Below are 19,923 nucleotides of genomic sequence, written 5' to 3'. Positions count from 1 at the left end.
AAACTGAGATTCTTCTAGGTAGGTAAGAGAGGAACTAAAGTTTCTCTTGATCCCACAGAGTTCCAACTGCCTTCAACTCCAAATAGTCCACATGCCAAGCAGGCACAGTTTGGGGAGACTTGCTCTGAACCCCCTCAAGACTAAGGCCTGAAAGATCAGACCTTAGTGAGGAAGTTGGCCCTGGCACCAAAGGCCCCGTGAGCAGAGGCCAGGAGCAGAATGGCAGGAGCTGGGAGGTAGGGGGAGAGCAGCACCTCAATGTTCTACTTGCCCTCCCCTAGGAACAAAGATCAAGTTGGGACTGCTACAGAAGATGCCCTGGGACACCCCATGCTGGTTTCTGCGTCCTTCCCTGCCAGCTTCAACCTCGACCACAGGATTCCCACATGTCCCCATATGACAAAACCCGTAGACCCCCCCCCTTCTACCTCCATTACTCTAAACTCGATTTCATTTCCATTCAACCTCATTTTGAAAAGTTTCAGGAATAAAAAAGATGTATTCTTTTCTCTCAACAAAGGACTGGTTTTCTGACAGCTCAAAGCTACTTCTACTTGGTGTAAGTATCTACTTCTCCTGCCAGTAGTGGTTGACACACTAAAATTCAGTACTTCCATCAGGCAGAACTAGCCAGATTGGGCTCAGCAACTTCTACTGATCAAACATCAGTATACCCGACAGCAATGTCATTGTTCAGCTTCTCAGTGGGGGGCTGGGGGGGCCATTCAGTCCCTCAGCCACCCCCAAATTATTTCCTCATCGCAACCCAGGTCTCCAGAAAACAAATCAAGTCCTTTGTTTTCCTTTCTCTACACCTTCCACAAACGCTGTCAGGAAATTAGCACAATCGTATGTCAATTATATCTCAATAACCTAAGGGGAAGAAGGAAGAAAGGAAGAAAGGACAGAAGGAAAGAAGGACAGACAGAAGGACAGAAGGACAGAAGGAAATGAAAGAAAGAAAGAAAGAAAGAAAGAAAGAAAGAAAGAAAGAAAGAGAGAAAGAAAGAAAGAAAGAAAGAGAGAGAGAGAAAGAAAGAAAAGAGAAAGAAAGAAAAGAGAAAGAAAGGAAGAAAGAAACTATCATGGAACATCTTCTAGAGGAAGGATTCAACACAGATGTGAAAACAGAAATCTGCAAATCTGAAGCAATTTCATTTCAGAACGGAGACACATTGTGAGATTGAAATAAATGCACTGGTCACAAAACATTTATTAGCATGACTGTCCGATTTCTACTCCTCAAAGGAAGAAATTTTTTGATTTTTTATTTATCTTTTGTCATTGATTCTAATTAACCCAGAAAATAATAGAGCTCATTATGAAATAATTGGGCACTACAATAAAAGAGATTTAGCTGCATTAATTACAGAAGTTAAGAAAGAAAAACCCACCTCTGTAAAACACAAAATTTCTTTCTCTGTTAAGAACACATATACAGAATGCAGTAAAGAATTTAAATTCATGTTGAGAGAGCATAAACCACAAAATCAAAGTAAAGTCATTACTATGAATAAATTCACAATTAACTGGATAAGCATGCTCGATGCATTCAAAGAATTTTAAATCATTGCAAATCATTCACGTAACCATGCGAGACAAAGAATATACCTCTTCAACAGACAACATAAATCAGCAGGGTGCCCCGTCAAACAAAGACCACACAATAATCAAGTAGTTAACAGTTCTGATTTAAAGTTACTTAAATCAGAATGTTCCAAAGATCATAATCCAGAAATTTTAACCATTCACTCACACCACCATGAAACAAGCACTTAAAGAACCAAAAGAAACTAAGCACATAGATCATGTACCTGGATCAATGAGAACTTCTTGTGCCCCTGGAAGAAAGAACAGAGTATGGTCTTTTATTTGGAAAACAAAACTATTTTTAAAGACAACTACTAATCACATTTCATGCTTCACATTGCCTTGAAAACTCTGAGGCACGTCTCTCTCATCAGAAGAGCAATTCTGAATAACAGTATGTCACACAAGTTTGGTGCCTTTTTACTTTGGAAGGAAAAAAAAAAAAAAGCTGCCATCACCCACACCCTGCACAAACTGTAAAGTGCCTCTTGCCTCCTGCCCTCCCACCTTCCAAGTGCATACTCCCCTACTCGCCTTAACCAAGGAGAATTTCTTATTCCCACAAATAAGCCAAACGACAAAGGAACAGTAATTTTTTTGTGTGCAAATATACACCCACAGCTTGGAATGGAGGGGAAAGTTATTGGAAGGTTATATGGAACTTAGCTCTACCCTCCTGAAATCTCACACTCGTTCACTGAATCACTGCACACCTCACCAGCTACGGATTTCCAACTTCTAGAAGGTGCAATACCAAACAGTTAACTCCACTATTATCAAGAAGCTTTTGAAAGCCTTGATCATCTGCTAAACTACCCAGATACTAATGAGATCCAACTAGCCTTCTCTGGAGGACAGAATTCCCTGTCACCTGAAGAAACACTGATCTAAGAGTTGTGCTTATCATTAGCTATGATCATTTGCAAATATGTTGACAAGTTCCAAAAGGTGTGTCCCAGTAAAAGCTAGTCATATTCATTCAATTGATAATACAGAGACTACGTCCCACAATCCTATTTAAGAGCTAGTTTGTGTACTGCAATCTCTACTGTTAAATGAAGACAAAAACAATCACTGCGATTTGAAAGCCATGACTGTAATAAAATTTGAAAAATAAAAACAAACATAAAAAAAAAACAGGTGCTTCTACTGAATACCAGCTATACACCAAGCACGTGCTTGACAACATTGTGTGTGGCCGTGTGATTCTCACAGCATCCCCACAGAGTGGACAGCGACGATTAGCCCCACACGGCTGATGACGAAACCGTAGCTCCGAGGAGCCAGGGACGCCCCACCGCCCCACCCCCCAAGACACGTGCCCTGTGAAGAACACACAGACCTCCCCTACGGGGACACTTTGGGGAACTGGGGGCTTCCAGATGACCCTACGAACTTCTCCTTCATTGGAAAACCTGCTCGAGTATATTACATTGTGCCATGTCTGTTAAATAGGGAATGAGACTGAAACTTTTTCCTGCCTCAGCTCAGTCATTATCACAACCATCAATTACTTGACCTCTCGGCACACGTAGTGACGAACCGGGCCCCATACTAAGTGCACTGCGACTGCAGGGCTTTTAAAGTTACCTTCGTCCGTGTGTAAGAGTCTTTGTCTCACGTCTCACACAGGCCGAGGACTATCACTTCTCACTGGCCTGGAGGGACCGCCTAAAACAACCCTCGTCTGCCTTTTAAATTCCCTTCATCTCATCCCGTGTGAGTCTGTAAGCCACATGGCCCAGATAGTTTCTTCAAACAGCAAAGAAAAAGCTCAGCCACAAAAAAAGTAGACAGTCCTTTCCCAAATGGACTTTAACATCTAATTGGACTTCCTGGGAGCCTTTCCTTTTATTAGCTCACCTCCAGCCACTTACCAGTGTTCTCACTGGGAGGAGCAGCCCAAGTACTTTGCTGTCTGTTACCTGGCCTGTTCGGAAGGGTGGGGGACACGGGAATAGTGGGTGCTGTCTGAGGATATCGCACAGTGAGAGAAAGGGTGTCCTGCAGCCCGGTCTCCACGGCTACAAGTACCCTGACGGGCTCTGAAATTTGATTATCAGCATCATGAGGCTCCAATGGACTGATTTCACATTAACCGAACTCCTAAGAGACTAACGTAAGAAGAGCGGAGGTTGAACTTGTTAGTGTAACAGAAGACAAAAAGTTACCGATCAGACCAAATATCACAGTGCAAATATCACAGGGGAAGAGCACACTGCCCCTCAACGGCCCGATCACGGGCAGAAGCAGAGCAGGACGGGTTTTCGTAGATTCACTGGGACCAAATATCTGTTAGGGGGACGGACTTGCCGCCTGGACGAACAATCGAGGCTGGCCACGGTGACTCCCACGGACACCACGGTCAACACTTGCGTAACTCTCCCTCTGCCAGGCTTTCTAGGCTGGCAGAGCCCTGACTGACGGACAGACACACATGCAGACCTGCAGACGGGCTGACGTCCCAGAAACACCTGAAACCAGTCTCCGGGAGCCCAGCCACACTGCCAGGTCCCTGCTCTGACGCCAGCTCCGTGAGCTTGGTCGGGTTGCCTACCCTCTCTGTGCCTCAGTGTCCACATCCGTAAAATGGGGGCAATCATCAAGCCTACCCTGCCGGGCTGCTGTGAGGATTCAGGGATTACATCAGGCACGCTCTGAGAAACACGGATAGCACATGTGAAGCGCTCAACGAACGGTAACTACTAAGGTGACTTCACAAATCTCCCTTCTAATCATCTTCCATAGTTCCTCGTTGTCCCACTTACAAGCTCTTGGGGAGTACCCTTCTGCTCTACCCCGTGACCTGTGGAAAGTGGGAGGAAGGGGCCATTCCTCCCACTGCTCCGGTCCCCGCGAGGAGGGCTCTCACCGTAACGCTTCTGACCGTGTGGCCCGGCTCGTCCTCCTCACACGCGTGGCGTGGCTTCGGGAAAGTTTGGGGGGCGAGCAGAGCATGTGAACCCCTCTTCTTCCCTGGGGTGCCCGGCTTACCCCGTGTCCTGAAGACTTGGGCAGGTCCCCTCAGGCCCAGAGCCCCCTGGGCCGGTCTGACCAGTTCCAGATACAGGAGGAACATTTTCCTGCACCCCTAAATTTCGTGGAGAATGCGGCTTTATCAGTAATAAAGGTGACATCTGTCTCCTCCTGCCCACTCCCACCTCATCTCCCAGCTGGCTGGTGGAGAACACAGGAGTGCAATTATTGGACCCCTTAAGCCCCAGCATACGCTTAATTAACGAACAGTTCCGTGACTTCAGGTGGGTTGACTACAGAATGCCCCATCTCTGACGCTGCCGCTAAATTACGGCCACAGGAGCTACCGACCCTCCTCAAACCGTTCACTCACTTCTTAACTGCATCTTTCTTCGTGGAACTGTCACTTCCAATTTTAGTAATCGCCAAAGAGTATAAAATAACGGCTTTGTGCAACATAACAGCTAAAGTTCACGAGCTCTTTTACGAGATAACCACTGTGCTAAACACTTGACAAAATTTCTCCCTAATCCTCATAATTCTCCAAAGAAGACATTAGCATCCTCATCCAGATGAGGAAAAATCTCAGAGAACTGACGCCAGGTCGCACGACTAAGTGGCGGCCTGCACGCTCACGCCCGAGACGAAACACGAGGCTCGGTCCCCGAAACCAAATCACCTTCCTCTGATTAACCCTCGGAGAGTTCGCGGTTCTGCAGCTTGAAGGCGCTCCGGGCGCTGCATCTACCCCTGTTATGAAATCACGGCTGCCTGGCTTCTAACACTGGAAGAAAGTCTTCACCACTGTTCACACAGCACATCTGAAATTTTCACACCGAGATGACAGAATAAAAATAAGATATAAGTGGAACGCCTAGACAGAATGGACGCTGTACCATTCTGAAACACGAAACAAACAAACAAAAAAAAAAATCAAATTAAAGGACTGTTGGTTAAATAAATCTTTTACAAACAGGAAAAGTGAGACTAAGACTTTTCAAAGGTGCAACAGCGCCACCTACGGCCACAGAAAGGCTTTCTACGCTGCTGGAAAAGGTGCAAGAGAAATTGCCTGCGCGGTAAGAAAAAAGATCAGCAAGGGTTTTAAAAACAGGGTGCTCAGACACCTTCACCGAAAGCTTAGCGAGCACACAGGGAGGACACGGCAGCTTCAGGGAAGGGAGCGTACTCAGCACTTGATCTGGGATCCTTAACACTCCCGAATATAAACAAGACACAGGCTCACGGAAACTAATCTGAACGGGAAGGAGTCTTGGGCGTCGGGTCCAGCCTCTTCGTTTTGCAGACAGGGAGACTGAGACCCAGGGAATCTGTCCTTCCAGCCATCAGTAGGAAAGCTTACTCCTAGTCCTTGCTTGTTGCACTTACCAATACCCAGCAGATCTATGCTAACCCTGTGTTCATAAAGGTCACATCGGTTTTTTTCTAACAGTAGGTAGGTATTCTAAGTGTCTTGCAAAATACTGCCCAAAGAGCTGGTAACTATACATCATACAACTTTGTTGAAATACAAAAATGTTTATTTACATAGTAAAACAGCATGAGTTCCCCCCTTCTATTATTCCCTCTATTTAAAAAAAAAAAAGTGATGCCAAATGAACATTTTGACTTGTTTTAACCTATTAAGAGTACAGAAAAAAATCAAAATTTTCTTCACTCACAAAAGAGATAAGCTTATTCCCTGAAAACAGCTCAATATCAAGTTTTCTAAACATACTGGCTATGTAATGTAAAGGTTTTAATGGTTACATGGCAATATGAATTCTAAGTTGTAAAAACACACGTTCTATACAAATAATCTTTAAGTTCTCCATCTTAAGGCAATTTAGCTATTCCCTATGTCACTAGAACGACACTGATCCCATCAAAGCTTCATACCCCACTAAAACAATGTAACTGGGTCCCTATCACTTTCAATCATACTCGTATTATCATATGCATATACGTATGGAGCATGCATCAGAAACAAACTGCCCTCTTCAGTATTCAGGGTTGATACTTGTAAATAATCTATGCTATTGTGACAGCAAATGCTTACTGAGCACCTCTTAGGTGCTTTGCATACAAGGCAGCTAACTCTCATAATCACACAAATTAAATAACACCACTCAAATTTCACAGGTGAGGAAATATACTTAGGCCATAAAAAGCAAGTCCCAAGTCCCATAGAATCTGCGTGCTCACCAGCAGAAAGAGAAGAGTCTAGGTTTTTACCTTCTCTCAACATTCACTAACTTCATCTTTTCTTCTGTACTAATGGCTACAGAAAACCATTTCTGTCTTTGGAGGTTTTCTCCCAACAAGCATCACCAGGGAAAAGCAAGGGCTAAGCCATTAGCAATGATGGCTGGATTTTCAAAGCCCACTTCTCTTTTGCACTGTAATCATTTTAAATGTTTTATTTTTTAGTGCTTACAGAGTTGAAACTAAAATGTTAACTTTTTACATTGTTGGCTGAGACTAAATCAATTGCAAAAATATGTCATTTCAGGGACGCCTGGGCAGCTCAGTCGGTTAAGCGTCGGACTTCGGCTCAGGTCATGATCTCACGGTCCGTGGGTTCGAGCCCCACATCAGGCTCTGTGCTGACAGCTCAGAGCCTGGAGCTGCTTCGGATTCTGTGCGTGTCTCTCTGCCCCTCCCCTGCTTGTGCCTTGTCTCTCTCTGTCTCTCAGAAACAAATAAATGTTAAAAAAAAATTTTTTTTAATATATATCATTTCAATCTATGTCCCTCTGTCTCATGGTCTCACTGATCTCTTCTTTTAAGGCCTCATCAGGCTGAGATCACTAAAACGTGGCAGTGATGAACTCACCAGTGCTCTGGAAACCAGTCAACGGGCGGCTGGTCAGAGCAGCAACCCAGAACACAAGCTGCACAGTCAGAGCAACCTGGGCCCCGGCCCCGAGTCTGCCTTCGCTGGCTGCATGACCAGGGGCTGGGGCCCAGCTCTTTCTGCCTCAGTGCCTCACCTGCAGAAAGGAGATACTGATATGTGCCCTCCAACACCTGCTGGGAGGCAGGACATAAGGACAGCGCTGAGCACAGCCACTGGCCTAGGCAGGTGCTGAGTAATCCATAGCTGTTTTGATCATGACAATGATGGTGATGATTAACACATGAAGACAGACCAAAGAGTAGAGGTAACCACAAAAAAGAAACATGTACGAGTCAATAAGCATTTCTCTTCACATTGACTGCAGAATGTCCTATTGATTTTCTTAATAAACCAAGGTTTGTCCATTAATTATAGCATTACAAGTTCACATGCAAGCTTCCAGAATAAAAGAATTTGTGGCTTCTAACTTTTGAATACTAAGAAAGTTGAAGGAAAAAAAAAAGGAGAACGAAAGCAAAAGAGGCAGGGACTACAGAATTCTTCTGCAACTACAATAACTCGATGTTAGGAGAGAAACAATTTCCTTTCATCCAAGGACGTCTGCCGGATCCGAGATGTCTGGGGTATTCTAACCGTACTCATTAATTCACATCACCAAGTCTTCAAACTACCTACTGCTCACCCTAACACTCTCGATGACATTGTCGCTGACAGTTACCCAGGGCCGGGTAGGACAGGTCCATCTCGGGCACCTTCACAGGAACCCTAGGAGGGGAATACTGTCACTACCTTCCCTGTTCTGGAGACAGAGCAACTGAGGCACCAGGAGCCTAAATGCTCCAGGTCCCACTGATAGTAAATGCTGACAGTAAAGGACAATGTGCATTTCTGCTGTTGAGGAAGGAATGGATGCAAATGCAGGGAGAATGTTAACAACCAGCTCGTCTGGTCTTGACGCCATCTGCCGTGACGTAAGAGGAGGGTGCGGCGGACAGCCCCGGGGTCACTATTCAGGACGAAACGACACGCCTGTCCGTGCCACCGAGCACGGCAGCAGACCTGAACCCTCTTCTGCGAGAAGGGAAGTAAAATCAGCCCAGCTCTGTCTGCCCTCACCTGGGCTTCACTGCACAGCCTTCCCATCGGTGCCTCCAACGGTCAGAGCGCCCGGGCGGTCTACACGACGCGAGGCTAAATAAAAACACTTCTCTACTGCAGACAGAGCAGTTTCTCAGAAAAGTTTAAACCTTTTTTTTTTTTTGCCTACACTCAGCAAAGTGGAAAAATGAAACATTTCTCTAAAAAGTCTTGAGTCTCACTAATCACATCAGTACAACAGTCTCAACACATCAGAACTCTTCAAATCACGAGGGAAACAACCATCCCCACCAGAAGGCACTCCCAGAATGTGCAGGAGACTGACTGGGGAAGCAGGAGAGCCCCACCGCAGGGCCACAGGGCCGCAGCCAGGACCACAGCCATGCACTCGGCCTCTCAGCCAGCTTTCCCTTCCCATCAAGTAACTGGGGGACGACTGAAGTCATCCAGGATGCTGTGCCGAAGAAGGATAAAATATCTTCTCTTCTAGAACCATTACAGACCCACCCATGCAGCCCTACACACAACTGTGCAGCCGCAGGAAACCAGCTCCCGAAGGTCGCGTCTCACTGTCTGTTGGTCACAGGTGAAGTCAGGACAAAATACATTCAAGCCACTCCCCTACCCAATACACATTTACTACCAAGGGCTTTCTCTCTGGGGGAAAAAGTGTCAAAGAATCTCATGGATCAAAAACCACCTCAAGGTTGTGCATGAGGCCTTGATCTCCACACTCTTTGCTCTTATCTTCATGACCTAAGCAGTATGACAAGTTCATCCCTTAAGGGCCAAAAGGCTCAAGTTTATTCAAAAACACTTGCAAGTCTGCTCCTCCAAAAAGACGTTTTACCCCTCACTGGTGCTGACAAACCTAAGCAGATCAAACTGAACTTATTAAAAGAACTTCATCGGGGCACCTGGGTGGCTCGGTCTATTAAGCGTCCGACTCTTGATTTCAGCTCAGGTCATGATCTCATGGTTCGTAAGATCAAGCCCCGCATCGGGCTCTGTGCTGACAGCGTGGAGCCTGCTTGGGATCTCCCTCTCCCTCTTCCTCTCTCTCTCTGTCCCTCCCTGCCTCGCAGGAGTCTCAAAATAAATAACTAAACTTTAAAAAAGAAAAGAGAGAAAGAATGTCATCAAACTGAAAACTAAGGAAGAGACCAAGCCCTGAATCAGCTGTTAAAGTTGACACCTGGGAAAAAGACCCAGGCACAGAACTTTGAGGCCAGTCTACCAAGAAACTTTATTCAAGTGTTCCAGAAATGAAACAATCATTGTAATCCATCAATAGTAAGATTCCATAAGATCAGTACTCAATAAAATCAGAAGAAAACGTCTCGTCCAAGATTTCTGACTCAACGGCTTTTATATTTTATGTAAACATTAGTCAGGTTTCACTCAGAGAGAAACGTAATCAACTACTCCTGCATCCTTAAGAGGCAGGGAAGGAGTCCGGGCGGGAGGAAGGCACAGAGCTTACCTGGTCGGTGTCTGTTGGCTGCTTCAGCAGGGAGAGAGCTCCCCTGGAACCTGCGAGCTCCAGTCTTACCCCCAGTTCCACCAGGATAGTGACAGATGACAGACGCGGAACATAACCCTTCAAGGGCAGCTGGGTGTTTTAAAAACAAACAAAAAAATACAATTAGTAAAGTTAGTGGCCCATCATGAGCTCAACCTGCAGGGCCTAAGAATGATCGGAACACGGAACAATTCGATTATGTAGAAGTGCCAGTTTCTCCCCAAAACAAAGATGGTTCCTCCAGATCACGGGTTTTGTTCCCAACAGGAGCGTAGCACCCACTACCTTTCCCACGCCCATGCCGAAGCTGACAACACAGAACACTGTCGGGAGACTCGAGGTCTCACTGGGAGACTGAGCACACACGTGAGACAGGCCAGCCTCTTCATCCTTGTCACCAACACTTGAGCGCCCACCACGTGGCAGGCCCAGTGCCAGACCCTGACACTACAGAGCCAGGGAGCGACAGATGCTCCGGATTGAAAACGTTCAAAAATAAGACAGCAAAGCCGGCCCACAACACCTTGCCCCGCCATACGCCCTAAAATGCATCGGTTTCCTTTGGAGCAAACACCTGTAAGCCTGTCTGGTCCTCAAAGGCAGCCACGGTTACTTAGAGTACGGCCGGCAGGCAGGCAGAGCCTAAGAATCAAGCTCGGCCCCGGGCCTTCTAAGTTACTCTACAGTGTTCATGTCTATGACTGCAACGGTCCCCAAACCTTTTGGTCTTAACACCCCTTCGCGCTGTGAAAATCACTGAGGATCACAAAGAATTTTTTTCTGTGCAGGTTACATCGACAGATATTTACCATATCTGAAACTATAACTAAAAACAGATTTTAATAGGTATGTGTTCATTCCTTTTTAAAATAATAATAATCCCACTATATATTATATATTGATGAACAATAACTATTTTCCAAAACAAAAATATAGGCTGGAAGGCTGGTACTGTTTTATATTTTTACAAATGTCTTTAATGTATGACTTGATACAGTGAGCTGGAGTCTCCCATCTACCTGTGCGTTCAACCTGTGGTGATGTCACAGGTCACGTAGCCTCTGGGAAACTGCACTACACGTTCGTGAGAGACTGGACCAGGCAAACAGCATACAGCACAGGCCGTGCCCCGCCCCCGCCCTTCTTCAGGGCCACTACCGACCCAGCTGGTCCCTATGTGGGTCATGAGCAGGGACCCTTCCTTCTGGATAAGTGCCCACCACAGGGGCCCTAATGTTACAGCTCCCTGAAGTATGGATATATTCCACCGACCAATCTCTAGCCCCCTTAAATCGAATTATGGAGTTTAAGTCCATTTTAAGAATTTCTTATATTTAATGGTTCCAGAGCACATTGCTAAACTTCCATTAAAGAACTTACTCCATTACTGTATTCTGACTTGTATTTATCGTTGTAGCTCACAGGCCTCCCGACTAATCTTTCCGGGAAAGAACCTGATTTCACTCCTTACCCACACAACATTTATTTAACAAGCGTTTATGGAACATGTACAATAAGCTGAGTTACGGACACACACAGACCACGCGTCCCACCCCACGCCGAGGAGATGGTCCCTGAAGGAAAAACGCATGTAAACACACAATTCCAGCACAAAGGGCAAGCTCCACGACAGACGGGGCTCTGGACAAGACTCTGCAGGCCCCCACTGCCTGGAGGGGTGAGGAAAGGCTATCCTTTGAAGTAGGTTTTTTCCTTCTTTCTCTAGTTTTTCAAATTGAAATGTAACTCACAAAACTCACCCACTGAAAAGTGCCCAAGTCAGCAGTCGTTAGTACACAGACAGTTGGGCGACCATCACCACCGTCTAACTCCAGAACGTTTCCATCAGCCCCAAAAGAAACTCCACGGCCACCTCTACCTCTGGCAGCCAGGAATCGGTTCTCTGCCTATTCTGGACATTCCAGCTGACAGGTGGCCCTTTGTGCCCGGCTCCTCTGAGTCTACGTGCTGCTATCAAGGTCCGTCGCAGTTTATGTCTTTCATGTTATGGAAGGACAGGGGACGTACCACGTGGTTCTGGTTTCGGGTGTATGCCACACGGACCGGACGACTCCATACGTCACTTCGGCGCTCCTCGCGACAAGCGCGGTCACCCTCTGTCACCACTCCCCGGTATTACGGTATTACTGACTATCCTCCCTGTGCTGTAACTTTTCACATTTTCACGCCTTCATGACATTCCACTGTGTGGACATACCACGTCTGGCTGACCCGTCCACCAGCTCGTGTACACACGGGGTTCTGAAGAATGAGGGTAGGAGGTGACTTCGGTGGGGAATGGCATTAGCAGAGGGCAAGATGTGCTTAAAAACAAACAAGCCCAGAGGAACACGGAAAGACAGCCCACGATACAGGACAGTGTGGGGGGGTGCCTGCAGGATGCCAGGGCAGGCCCGGGTGGGGACACGGCGGCAGACACGGCAGGAGGGCTGTCCCCGCCGATCCCCGACACCGACCAGACAGCCGACTGCCTCTCCTCCCTCATCCTTCGTTTTTAGAATTCCTTTTCATTTTTCTCTTTTCTCTTATTGCAAATAACAGTTGCTACAATCACATATCTGATATCTTCATGAGATGACCTTACCTCCGAGCCACAGGAAGTCATTGACTGAGCGGAGAAGTTCCACGGACATGTGGTAATGCACCAGAGAGTCCTGCAGCATCCCGGCCTGGAGGCACAGGTCTCCCACGTGCTTCCGCATGCGCCCCTGGCACCGCTTCTTGTAATGTCTAAAAAACACAACGCGTGGAAATGTGTCACTGCTAGCACGCACGACTTCTGCCCCCAAAGCACACTGGCTAAGCACGATTCAACCCTCTCACTACAAAAAAAAAAAAAAAAAAAAAAAAAAAAAAAAAAATGCTAAGAAGGCAACGTTAGGCTCTGTAATTGAGAGGCAGCAACCATCATTGCCAGTATGTGAGCTGGAACAGTCCCGACTTCAAAAACACCTGCCAGGTTATTTCCTAGAGGGACGAGGTACATGTGACTTCCACCATGTATTTCCCTCAGACAATATTTGAGTGGGATTTTCCTTCACAAATTTTCCTACTGTAACGTCAGCATGAGAAAGTTTATGTTTCAGCTTTTTAGAAAATCAATCACCTTCCACTTCCTTAAATTCAAACCTACTATTATTTTATAAAGAGAGTGATGTTTGTATCACAAGCCAGCCGTTGGCTTTTGCAAATAAGACCTTTATCTTCACTACTTTAGAGCCAGCTTCAATAATGCCTTGAGAGGGCGGGGCCTGGGGCGTCACCAACAGCTCCTTAAATATTGGCAAGGATGTGCTATAAATAATGCAAAGGCTTCTCACTCCATATCAACTCAAAACCAAAAAAAATTGTATCAAAATATTCGTTTATCATTTTTTAAATATTCCTATTCTTTTGAATATTAAATTTCTTCAAAGAGAAGTGTTTTTCTTTTCAAGAAAAATCGCAGCTATATTAAATTTTTTTCTCACCAAGAAAGCCATCATATCAAGAAGAAAAACCCCTACAGGAATCCAAAAGACGTGAAGTTTCTAGCTAACTGAGTGTTATTGACAGATCTCAGTACAAAGTTAAATCCTCACAGATCTAACTCTAACAAACACTATAAACTCCTTGGCCACCCCAGAGTTTAGTCTTTCTGTTCCCAGTATGGGTTGTACTAAGATCATCACGTAAGGCAGGGGAGAGGGAAGAGGAAAGCCCAGTCTCCTTCACAGCCACAACGCAGTGTTAGCATGCCCCCCTCCCCCACTAACAAGCCAGCCCTCCCCATAAGAAAACTCCACACCTAGGCCACCCTGGCATCCCCAACCAGACGCCCTCATCTCTCTCCTCCTGGATACCTCCACAGCCTTCCAACGAGCCCCTCGCCAGTCTCCACTCCGTCCCTGCTACACTCACGCCCACCCGGAGCGGCCTCCCCGAAGCATAAATCTGATTCAGTCCCCCACTTCAAACCCTTCAAGGTTCCCCAGTACAGTTCTGGCTCCCCCACTGCCCACCCCCTGCGCTCTGCAGCCTTCCCCGACCCCAGTGACCGCGGACCCCACCTTCTGCCTCACTACTTCACGCTCTCCTTGGGCCTCACCCCATTTGATTGTCAGCTTCTCAAGACAGCCTTCCCTGCCTCCTACCTCTGCACTTTGGGCAGGCGTCCCTGCTGTGCTCCTAGAACATTCTGGCTGAATCAGCTTCTGACATCTGTAAGCCCCAAAACGACACGTATGTTTTGCTTCCTACTGTGTATCCATTCCTCTCCCTGGACGCTCAGCAGCACGTTTGCTATCAATAAACAGATGAATGGATGGGTCTCAAAGGGACTGAGCTGCTCCTGCCCGGCCCAACCCCCTCCTTCCACTGAACCCAAAACCAAGAACCCTCTCCTAAAGGCCACTCCCCACTGACCCCTTCACTGCCTCCCTCTGTTGTCAGTTCTGATAAAACCCAAGCTCCTCCGAAGCCCTGTATGACAGGCCCTCTCGAGTGTCCTCTCCACCAGGAGCAGCCCCCACCCTGAAGCCTGGGACACGGACCCCCGGCCCCCCAGCACAGGACACCTTCCTCAAGGCCTCCGCCCAGGCCGCTCCCGCCACCCGGGCCGCCCTCATGGTCCCGTCACCTGGCTGGCTCTTATCCTGTCTTCAGAATACACACAGAGCCCTCTGTCTCCTGGAAATCTCCCCTCGTTATGTCCCTCAGGTCTTGGCCAGGCTGCCCCCCACAACACGACCACACTGTTACCATTCACCCCATTAAAAGCAGGGCCTCTCTGAGAGCATGTGGGGAGATGAGGAGGATGAGAGCAGAGAAGGGAGGAACAAAAAGCAAACACAGCCAGGGGCGCCTGGGTGGCTCAGTTGGTTGGGCGGCCGACTTCGGCTCAGGTCATGATCTCGCGGTCCATGAGTTCGAGCCCCGTGTCGGGCTTTGTGCTGACAGTTGGGGGCCTGGAGCCTGTTTCAGATTCTGTGTCTCCCTCTCTCTCTGACCCTCCCCCGTTCATGCTCTCTCTCTGTCTCAAAAATAAATAAACGTTAAAAAAAATTTTTAAACAAAAAGCAAACACAGCCCAAGCCCCAAAGTCAAGGCTTCTCACGTGTGTGTCACAAGCCACCGGACCTGACGGGGAACAAAACTTCCACTTAATACCCATGAAAACATCTCACCGTGATACCAACATGCAGGGACTTTTCACCCTACTGAGTAAAATAAGACAACAATGTCAACAGAACAGAAGTTCAGGACGCACCGCTGTGTTCTCCGTTCCAACCGGAAAAGGACTCGGCATCCAAACGCACATTTCCCGCCTCCAGCACCGTTACTGTCAACTCCCGACACGTGGCTCAGCGTGCGAAGACTACCTCGGTGCTGAGTGCCATACGTAGGGACTAATCGGCACCTTCCCCCTCCCCTGCCCCCTTCCCGTCTTAAACTGGCATTATTCCCCCTCGCGACAGAAGCCCCGTGACAGGCCCTCACTCTTCTCTGAACCCGCAAATATCGTGCCTTACCCTTAGAAGGGTCAAAACAGAACTGCTTCCTCCAAAGTAACTATTGACGTACTCAGGAGATTCTTTTAAAGTCTTTGCGGGGGGAAAGACTATTCCAGAACTATCCACCAATCCTACAGGTCAGCTCCTGCTCCCAGTCCCCCCAGAGCCCTACCCAACGTGCCTTCTGCTCCACGGGACAGACCAGGAGTCTGGGACGCCCCCACTCCTCAGGCCTCTGCGCCCTCCCTCAAGGACCAGCGCGGCTCTATCCCACCGCCCCATGAGACTCTGGCTCCCAGGGGGCTCTCCTCCACCCTCCTGCTGCAGGAGCAGTCCTCCCGGGATGTAGGTCCAGCACACCATCCCCCCCGGGGCTTCCTTAGCAGCTGCCCTGCCCTCCAGTGCTTTTAAGATAAATGGCACCAGCTCCCAAAATCCCATACCGGGCTTCCCTCCAGCCCACTGGTCACAGCCCGGCCCCTCCTCCCACCCCAGTCTACACCTCGCTAGGTGAGCTCACCCACACCCTTGGTTCTAAACACAAGCCACATACCGACACCTCCCAGGGTGTCTCTCCAGTCCACTCTGTCACCTGCACTCCAGGCTCATAAATCCAACTGCCTCTTTGAAACGGTCACTTGAATATCAAACGAATACAGGCATGTAAAAACACGTCCAACATTCGCTCTGGAATTTGACCCCCAGCAGGTACCTCCAGTCCTTCCCAGCAGACAGCCCCACCACATGCCCAGCTGTTCAGGTCAAAACCCTGACTTTCTCACTCGATTTCCTCTTTTCCTCACCCCGCCCCCCCGCCCCCGGCCCAGTGACGAGCCGTGACATTTCTGTCCCTAAGTATACCTCAGTGCAGGACACGGCAGGCGTGCGCTGAGTGTCACAGCCCTCTGAAGAGAGGGAGGGCTCTCCTGGCACCGACACTCAGGGAAGGCACGTGGTCTCGCACAGGAGGCCAAGAAGACGGCCCAGAAAAAGAGGCTCATGCCTGTCCCGCAGTCTGAACTTTGAAGGGTCCGAGGTCTGGGAGAGCTCCCGCTGAATGGACCTACCTGCCAGAGGTGAGCAGGTGAGAAGGGAGGAGGCCGGGCAAGGCCACTCTTACACCAGTCCCCTGGGGCCTAGGGAGCAACGGGAAAGGTCCCGTGTTCCGGGGCACAGCCCGGCCATCATAGCATCCCTGCCCTGCCTTTCTGAAGGCGGACGGCTTCTCGTACTTGCTACACCGCACTCCTGCTTTAGTCCCCCACCCCGGAACATGAGGGACTCTTTCTGAAAGTCCAGCCAGTCTCAACTGAGGCAAAGTAAACGAAGGACGAAAGTATTCCCCTTCGGGCCAGAGCATTAAAGAAGAAATCAGGGCCTCCTGGCCAGCACGGTGGCCGCGGCAAAACCTCCCCCCCCGGGGGAGCTGGGCCGGGGCGGGGGAACACAAGGACCTGGATCAGCCCCAGGTTCTCCCTCCAGGACCGAGCTTGGTTAACTGCTGGAGTTCCCCCGCCGCAAACTAATGACACGCCCTTCAGTGACAGACGTGAGCCTCAACAAACACAGAAACGGCTAATTCTCACCAACACGGAGTTTCATGAAGAATAAAGGCTGGTGCAAGTAAGGGCCCGCTCGACCGCTCAGGTGAACCCCATGACCCGGCTCTGCATGCCTACTGGCTAACACAGAAAGTCAGCTGTGGTCAACCACAGAGGTCCCTGTGTCCACAAGATCCAAATGAACCAGCTATTGAGAAGGCCACGTTTTCCTAATGCTTAGAAACAGTCCCTGTCATAAAAGGGCATGAGACCGGTGCAGACTGTTGGACAGTCTCTGCCCTTTTATGAGGGAGAGCTGCTAAGGTGAAGTGAAGTCAGTAGCATGCTGCGGGGGTGGGCAAGGGGCAACCGTGCCCTCCTCGGCGTCCCTTCGCGTCCCTGCACCGGCGACTGCCACGGGAGCTAAAGCACCGTCATGCACATCACACAGCAACAGCCAGGAAACACGTGCCCGAGGTGCTCATTCAAAAGCCAGAATGGAGCGAGGGGCCGCTTGTCTTAGACTTTACAGGTTAAGATGCCCGGCGGAAAAGCCCGCGAAGCCACCCAAATCAATTAGCATCTCACTCCTTCAAAACGAACAAAAAAGATGAATCAGGGCTCATTTGTCACCAAATGCGAAGGAAGACCAAACAAGTTCCCCAAAGCAAATATTTTAAACAGATATCAAACACCCATGGGTTACGCGCTAAAAAAGCAAAAAAAAAAAAAAAAAAACTTTTAATAAGATGATTCAAAAATAAAAAGATGATCAGAGTAATATGGATCCAGGCAGTGGTAAGTTTTGGTTTTTTAAAGCAGTAAAGGCAATGAGGAGGCAGCACACAGGGAAATCTAGCTATTTTCAAGGCAATATGTTCACAGCCTACCTTTTCAGACCCAACAACATACTCACAGGGCGGTATGAGAGAAAAAAAAAAAGGAAAAGAAAAGAAAGAGGAACAAGCAAAAATTAGAAACACACAAGAACAAAAATAACTTTCACGCCTACGACACTGCACATCCAGGAACCTACCAAGGGGCTCTCATGAGGCCAGGGGCACGCGGGATGTTCAAGTGAAATACACCCGCACCCCACGTTACTGGGAAGTGTGGGGCCTGCACTCAGCCGAGTCGGCCACGGGGCCTATCCATGTGGCCAGTGCACCAACCGAAACTTGGCCTTCACCTAGACATTTCCTTGTGAGCTGCAGAATATGATCTCATTTCAGTTGGACGCTCCTACAAGAGCTGCAGGAACGGAACCCGCTACACAGCAGTGAGAGCAACAGTGTTAGCAGAGATTACAGAAGAATGTATTTGATTTGAGGTCAAAAGAGAGCTGAGTGTTTACAGCACTCAGAGCAGAATGGACCCACTGGGAGGCCAGTTCAATCCACTGCCGCTTTTCCGGGGCCTAGAGCCACGCCTGGCATGTGGAGGCCCTCACTCGATGCTTGCTGATATTATTACCCGGCACGTGCCAGGCAGTGTCCCAAGACAGTCCTGTCACTCCCTTCAAACCGTGAGCATAGATTTCAAAGGGCAAGAACAAGCTGGCATTCCCTGGTGGGTCTGCAACCTCAAAGCCAAGAAGTCGATGACTAAAATATGTCACTGGTGCCTCGTGTAGCAAAGGAGGATGTCCCAGGCATGGGGTCAGAGCGGGGTTCCCAGCTGCCTTTGAGGCTTCAGCCTCTCCCCCACTGGTCTGGGCGGCAGGGACAAGCCAGTCCGTGCCCGCACCCCAGGCCGCTGCGGCTGGGGAGTGCAGGGGCTGTGTGCACGGTGCAGCCCCGTGTGGTAAGGGACAGTGGCCAGGGCACCCGCCCCACTGAGCACCGCTGTGGAGAGGGCTCAGTGGGCACCATAGCTCTGTCCCTCGTGGCTGACCAGCTCCTACACCTTGCCACCCCGGCCCCAAGGCGTAAAAGGGGAGGACCAGCATGTAGACCACAGGGCCACCGGGAGGACTGAGCACAGGTCACAGGTGCAACATGCCTGCCCCTTCCTTAGGCCACTAAAAGTGCGTGGCGAGGAAATGAACACCACCCCAGACCCTGCAAAGCACCACAGGCAGGTGGAACTTGGGCTACTCTGTGCTCCCCACTCACAGGGCTGGCCTAGGGCCTGGTTTTTCTCGGTTCTGTGACAATTTCTCCTCCAACTTACCAACAAGCAGAAGGGCAGTGTTTGACCTTAGGTAAATTCAAGAAACTTACTGACCACCTACTTTGCAGTGGGCACTCTGCCAGCATGCACACTGGGTTAATTAAGCCTCACCCGGGAGACCCTGATCCACAATCTACAGAAAGGGACACAGAGGGGGACCTGGGTGGCTCAAGTCAGTTAAGCATCTAATTTTTGATCTCAGCTCAGTTCATGTCAGTTCGTGGGATCGAGCCCCACGTTGGGCTCTGTGCTGACAGTGCTTAGCCTACTTGGGATTCTCTCTCTCTTCTCTCTGTCCCTCCCAGCTCGTGTGCACATGCTCTCTCTGTCTCTCTTTCAAAATAAATAAACTTAAAAAAAAAAAAAAACAAAAGAAGAAGAAGAAGAAGAAGAAGGGGCACCTGGGTGGCTCAATCAGGTAAGTGTCTGACCTTGGCTCAAGTCATGATCTCATGGTTGGGTTTGAGCCCCACATGGGACTCGCTGCTCTGAGTGCAGAGCCCGCTTTGGATCGCTCTGGATCTCTTTGGATCGCTCTGATCTCTATGGATCGCTGTGGATCTCTATGGATCACTCTGGTCTCTTTGGATCGCTCCGGTCTCTATGGATCGCTCTAGATATCTATGGATCACTCTGGTCTCTTTGGATCGC

General features: G+C 48.7%; 1 protein-coding gene across 2 annotated transcripts in view; it reads right to left on the bottom strand.

Moving 5' to 3' along the window:
* Nucleotides 1-19,923, bottom strand: part of TRAPPC9 (trafficking protein particle complex subunit 9) — a 566,939-nt gene that overhangs the window by 536,581 nt on the left and 10,435 nt on the right. The window contains exons 3-5 of one of the 2 annotated variants that reach the window (XM_049633425.1): nucleotides 12,652-12,797; nucleotides 10,008-10,136; nucleotides 1,815-1,841 (exon numbers count right to left, since the gene is read on the bottom strand). In XM_049633425.1, the coding sequence (XP_049489382.1) occupies nucleotides 1,815-1,841; nucleotides 10,008-10,136; nucleotides 12,652-12,797 (302 nt within the window). The remainder of the gene's footprint in view (nucleotides 1-1,814; nucleotides 1,842-10,007; nucleotides 10,137-12,651; nucleotides 12,798-19,923) is intronic. The other variant, XM_049633426.1, reaches the window with a different exon arrangement.

This window comes from Panthera uncia, chromosome F2, assembly GCF_023721935.1.
Source record: "Panthera uncia isolate 11264 chromosome F2, Puncia_PCG_1.0, whole genome shotgun sequence".
In the NCBI taxonomy this organism is placed as follows: domain Eukaryota; kingdom Metazoa; phylum Chordata; class Mammalia; order Carnivora; family Felidae; genus Panthera; species Panthera uncia.
This window is presented reverse-complemented; position numbering and strand designations above follow the sequence as displayed.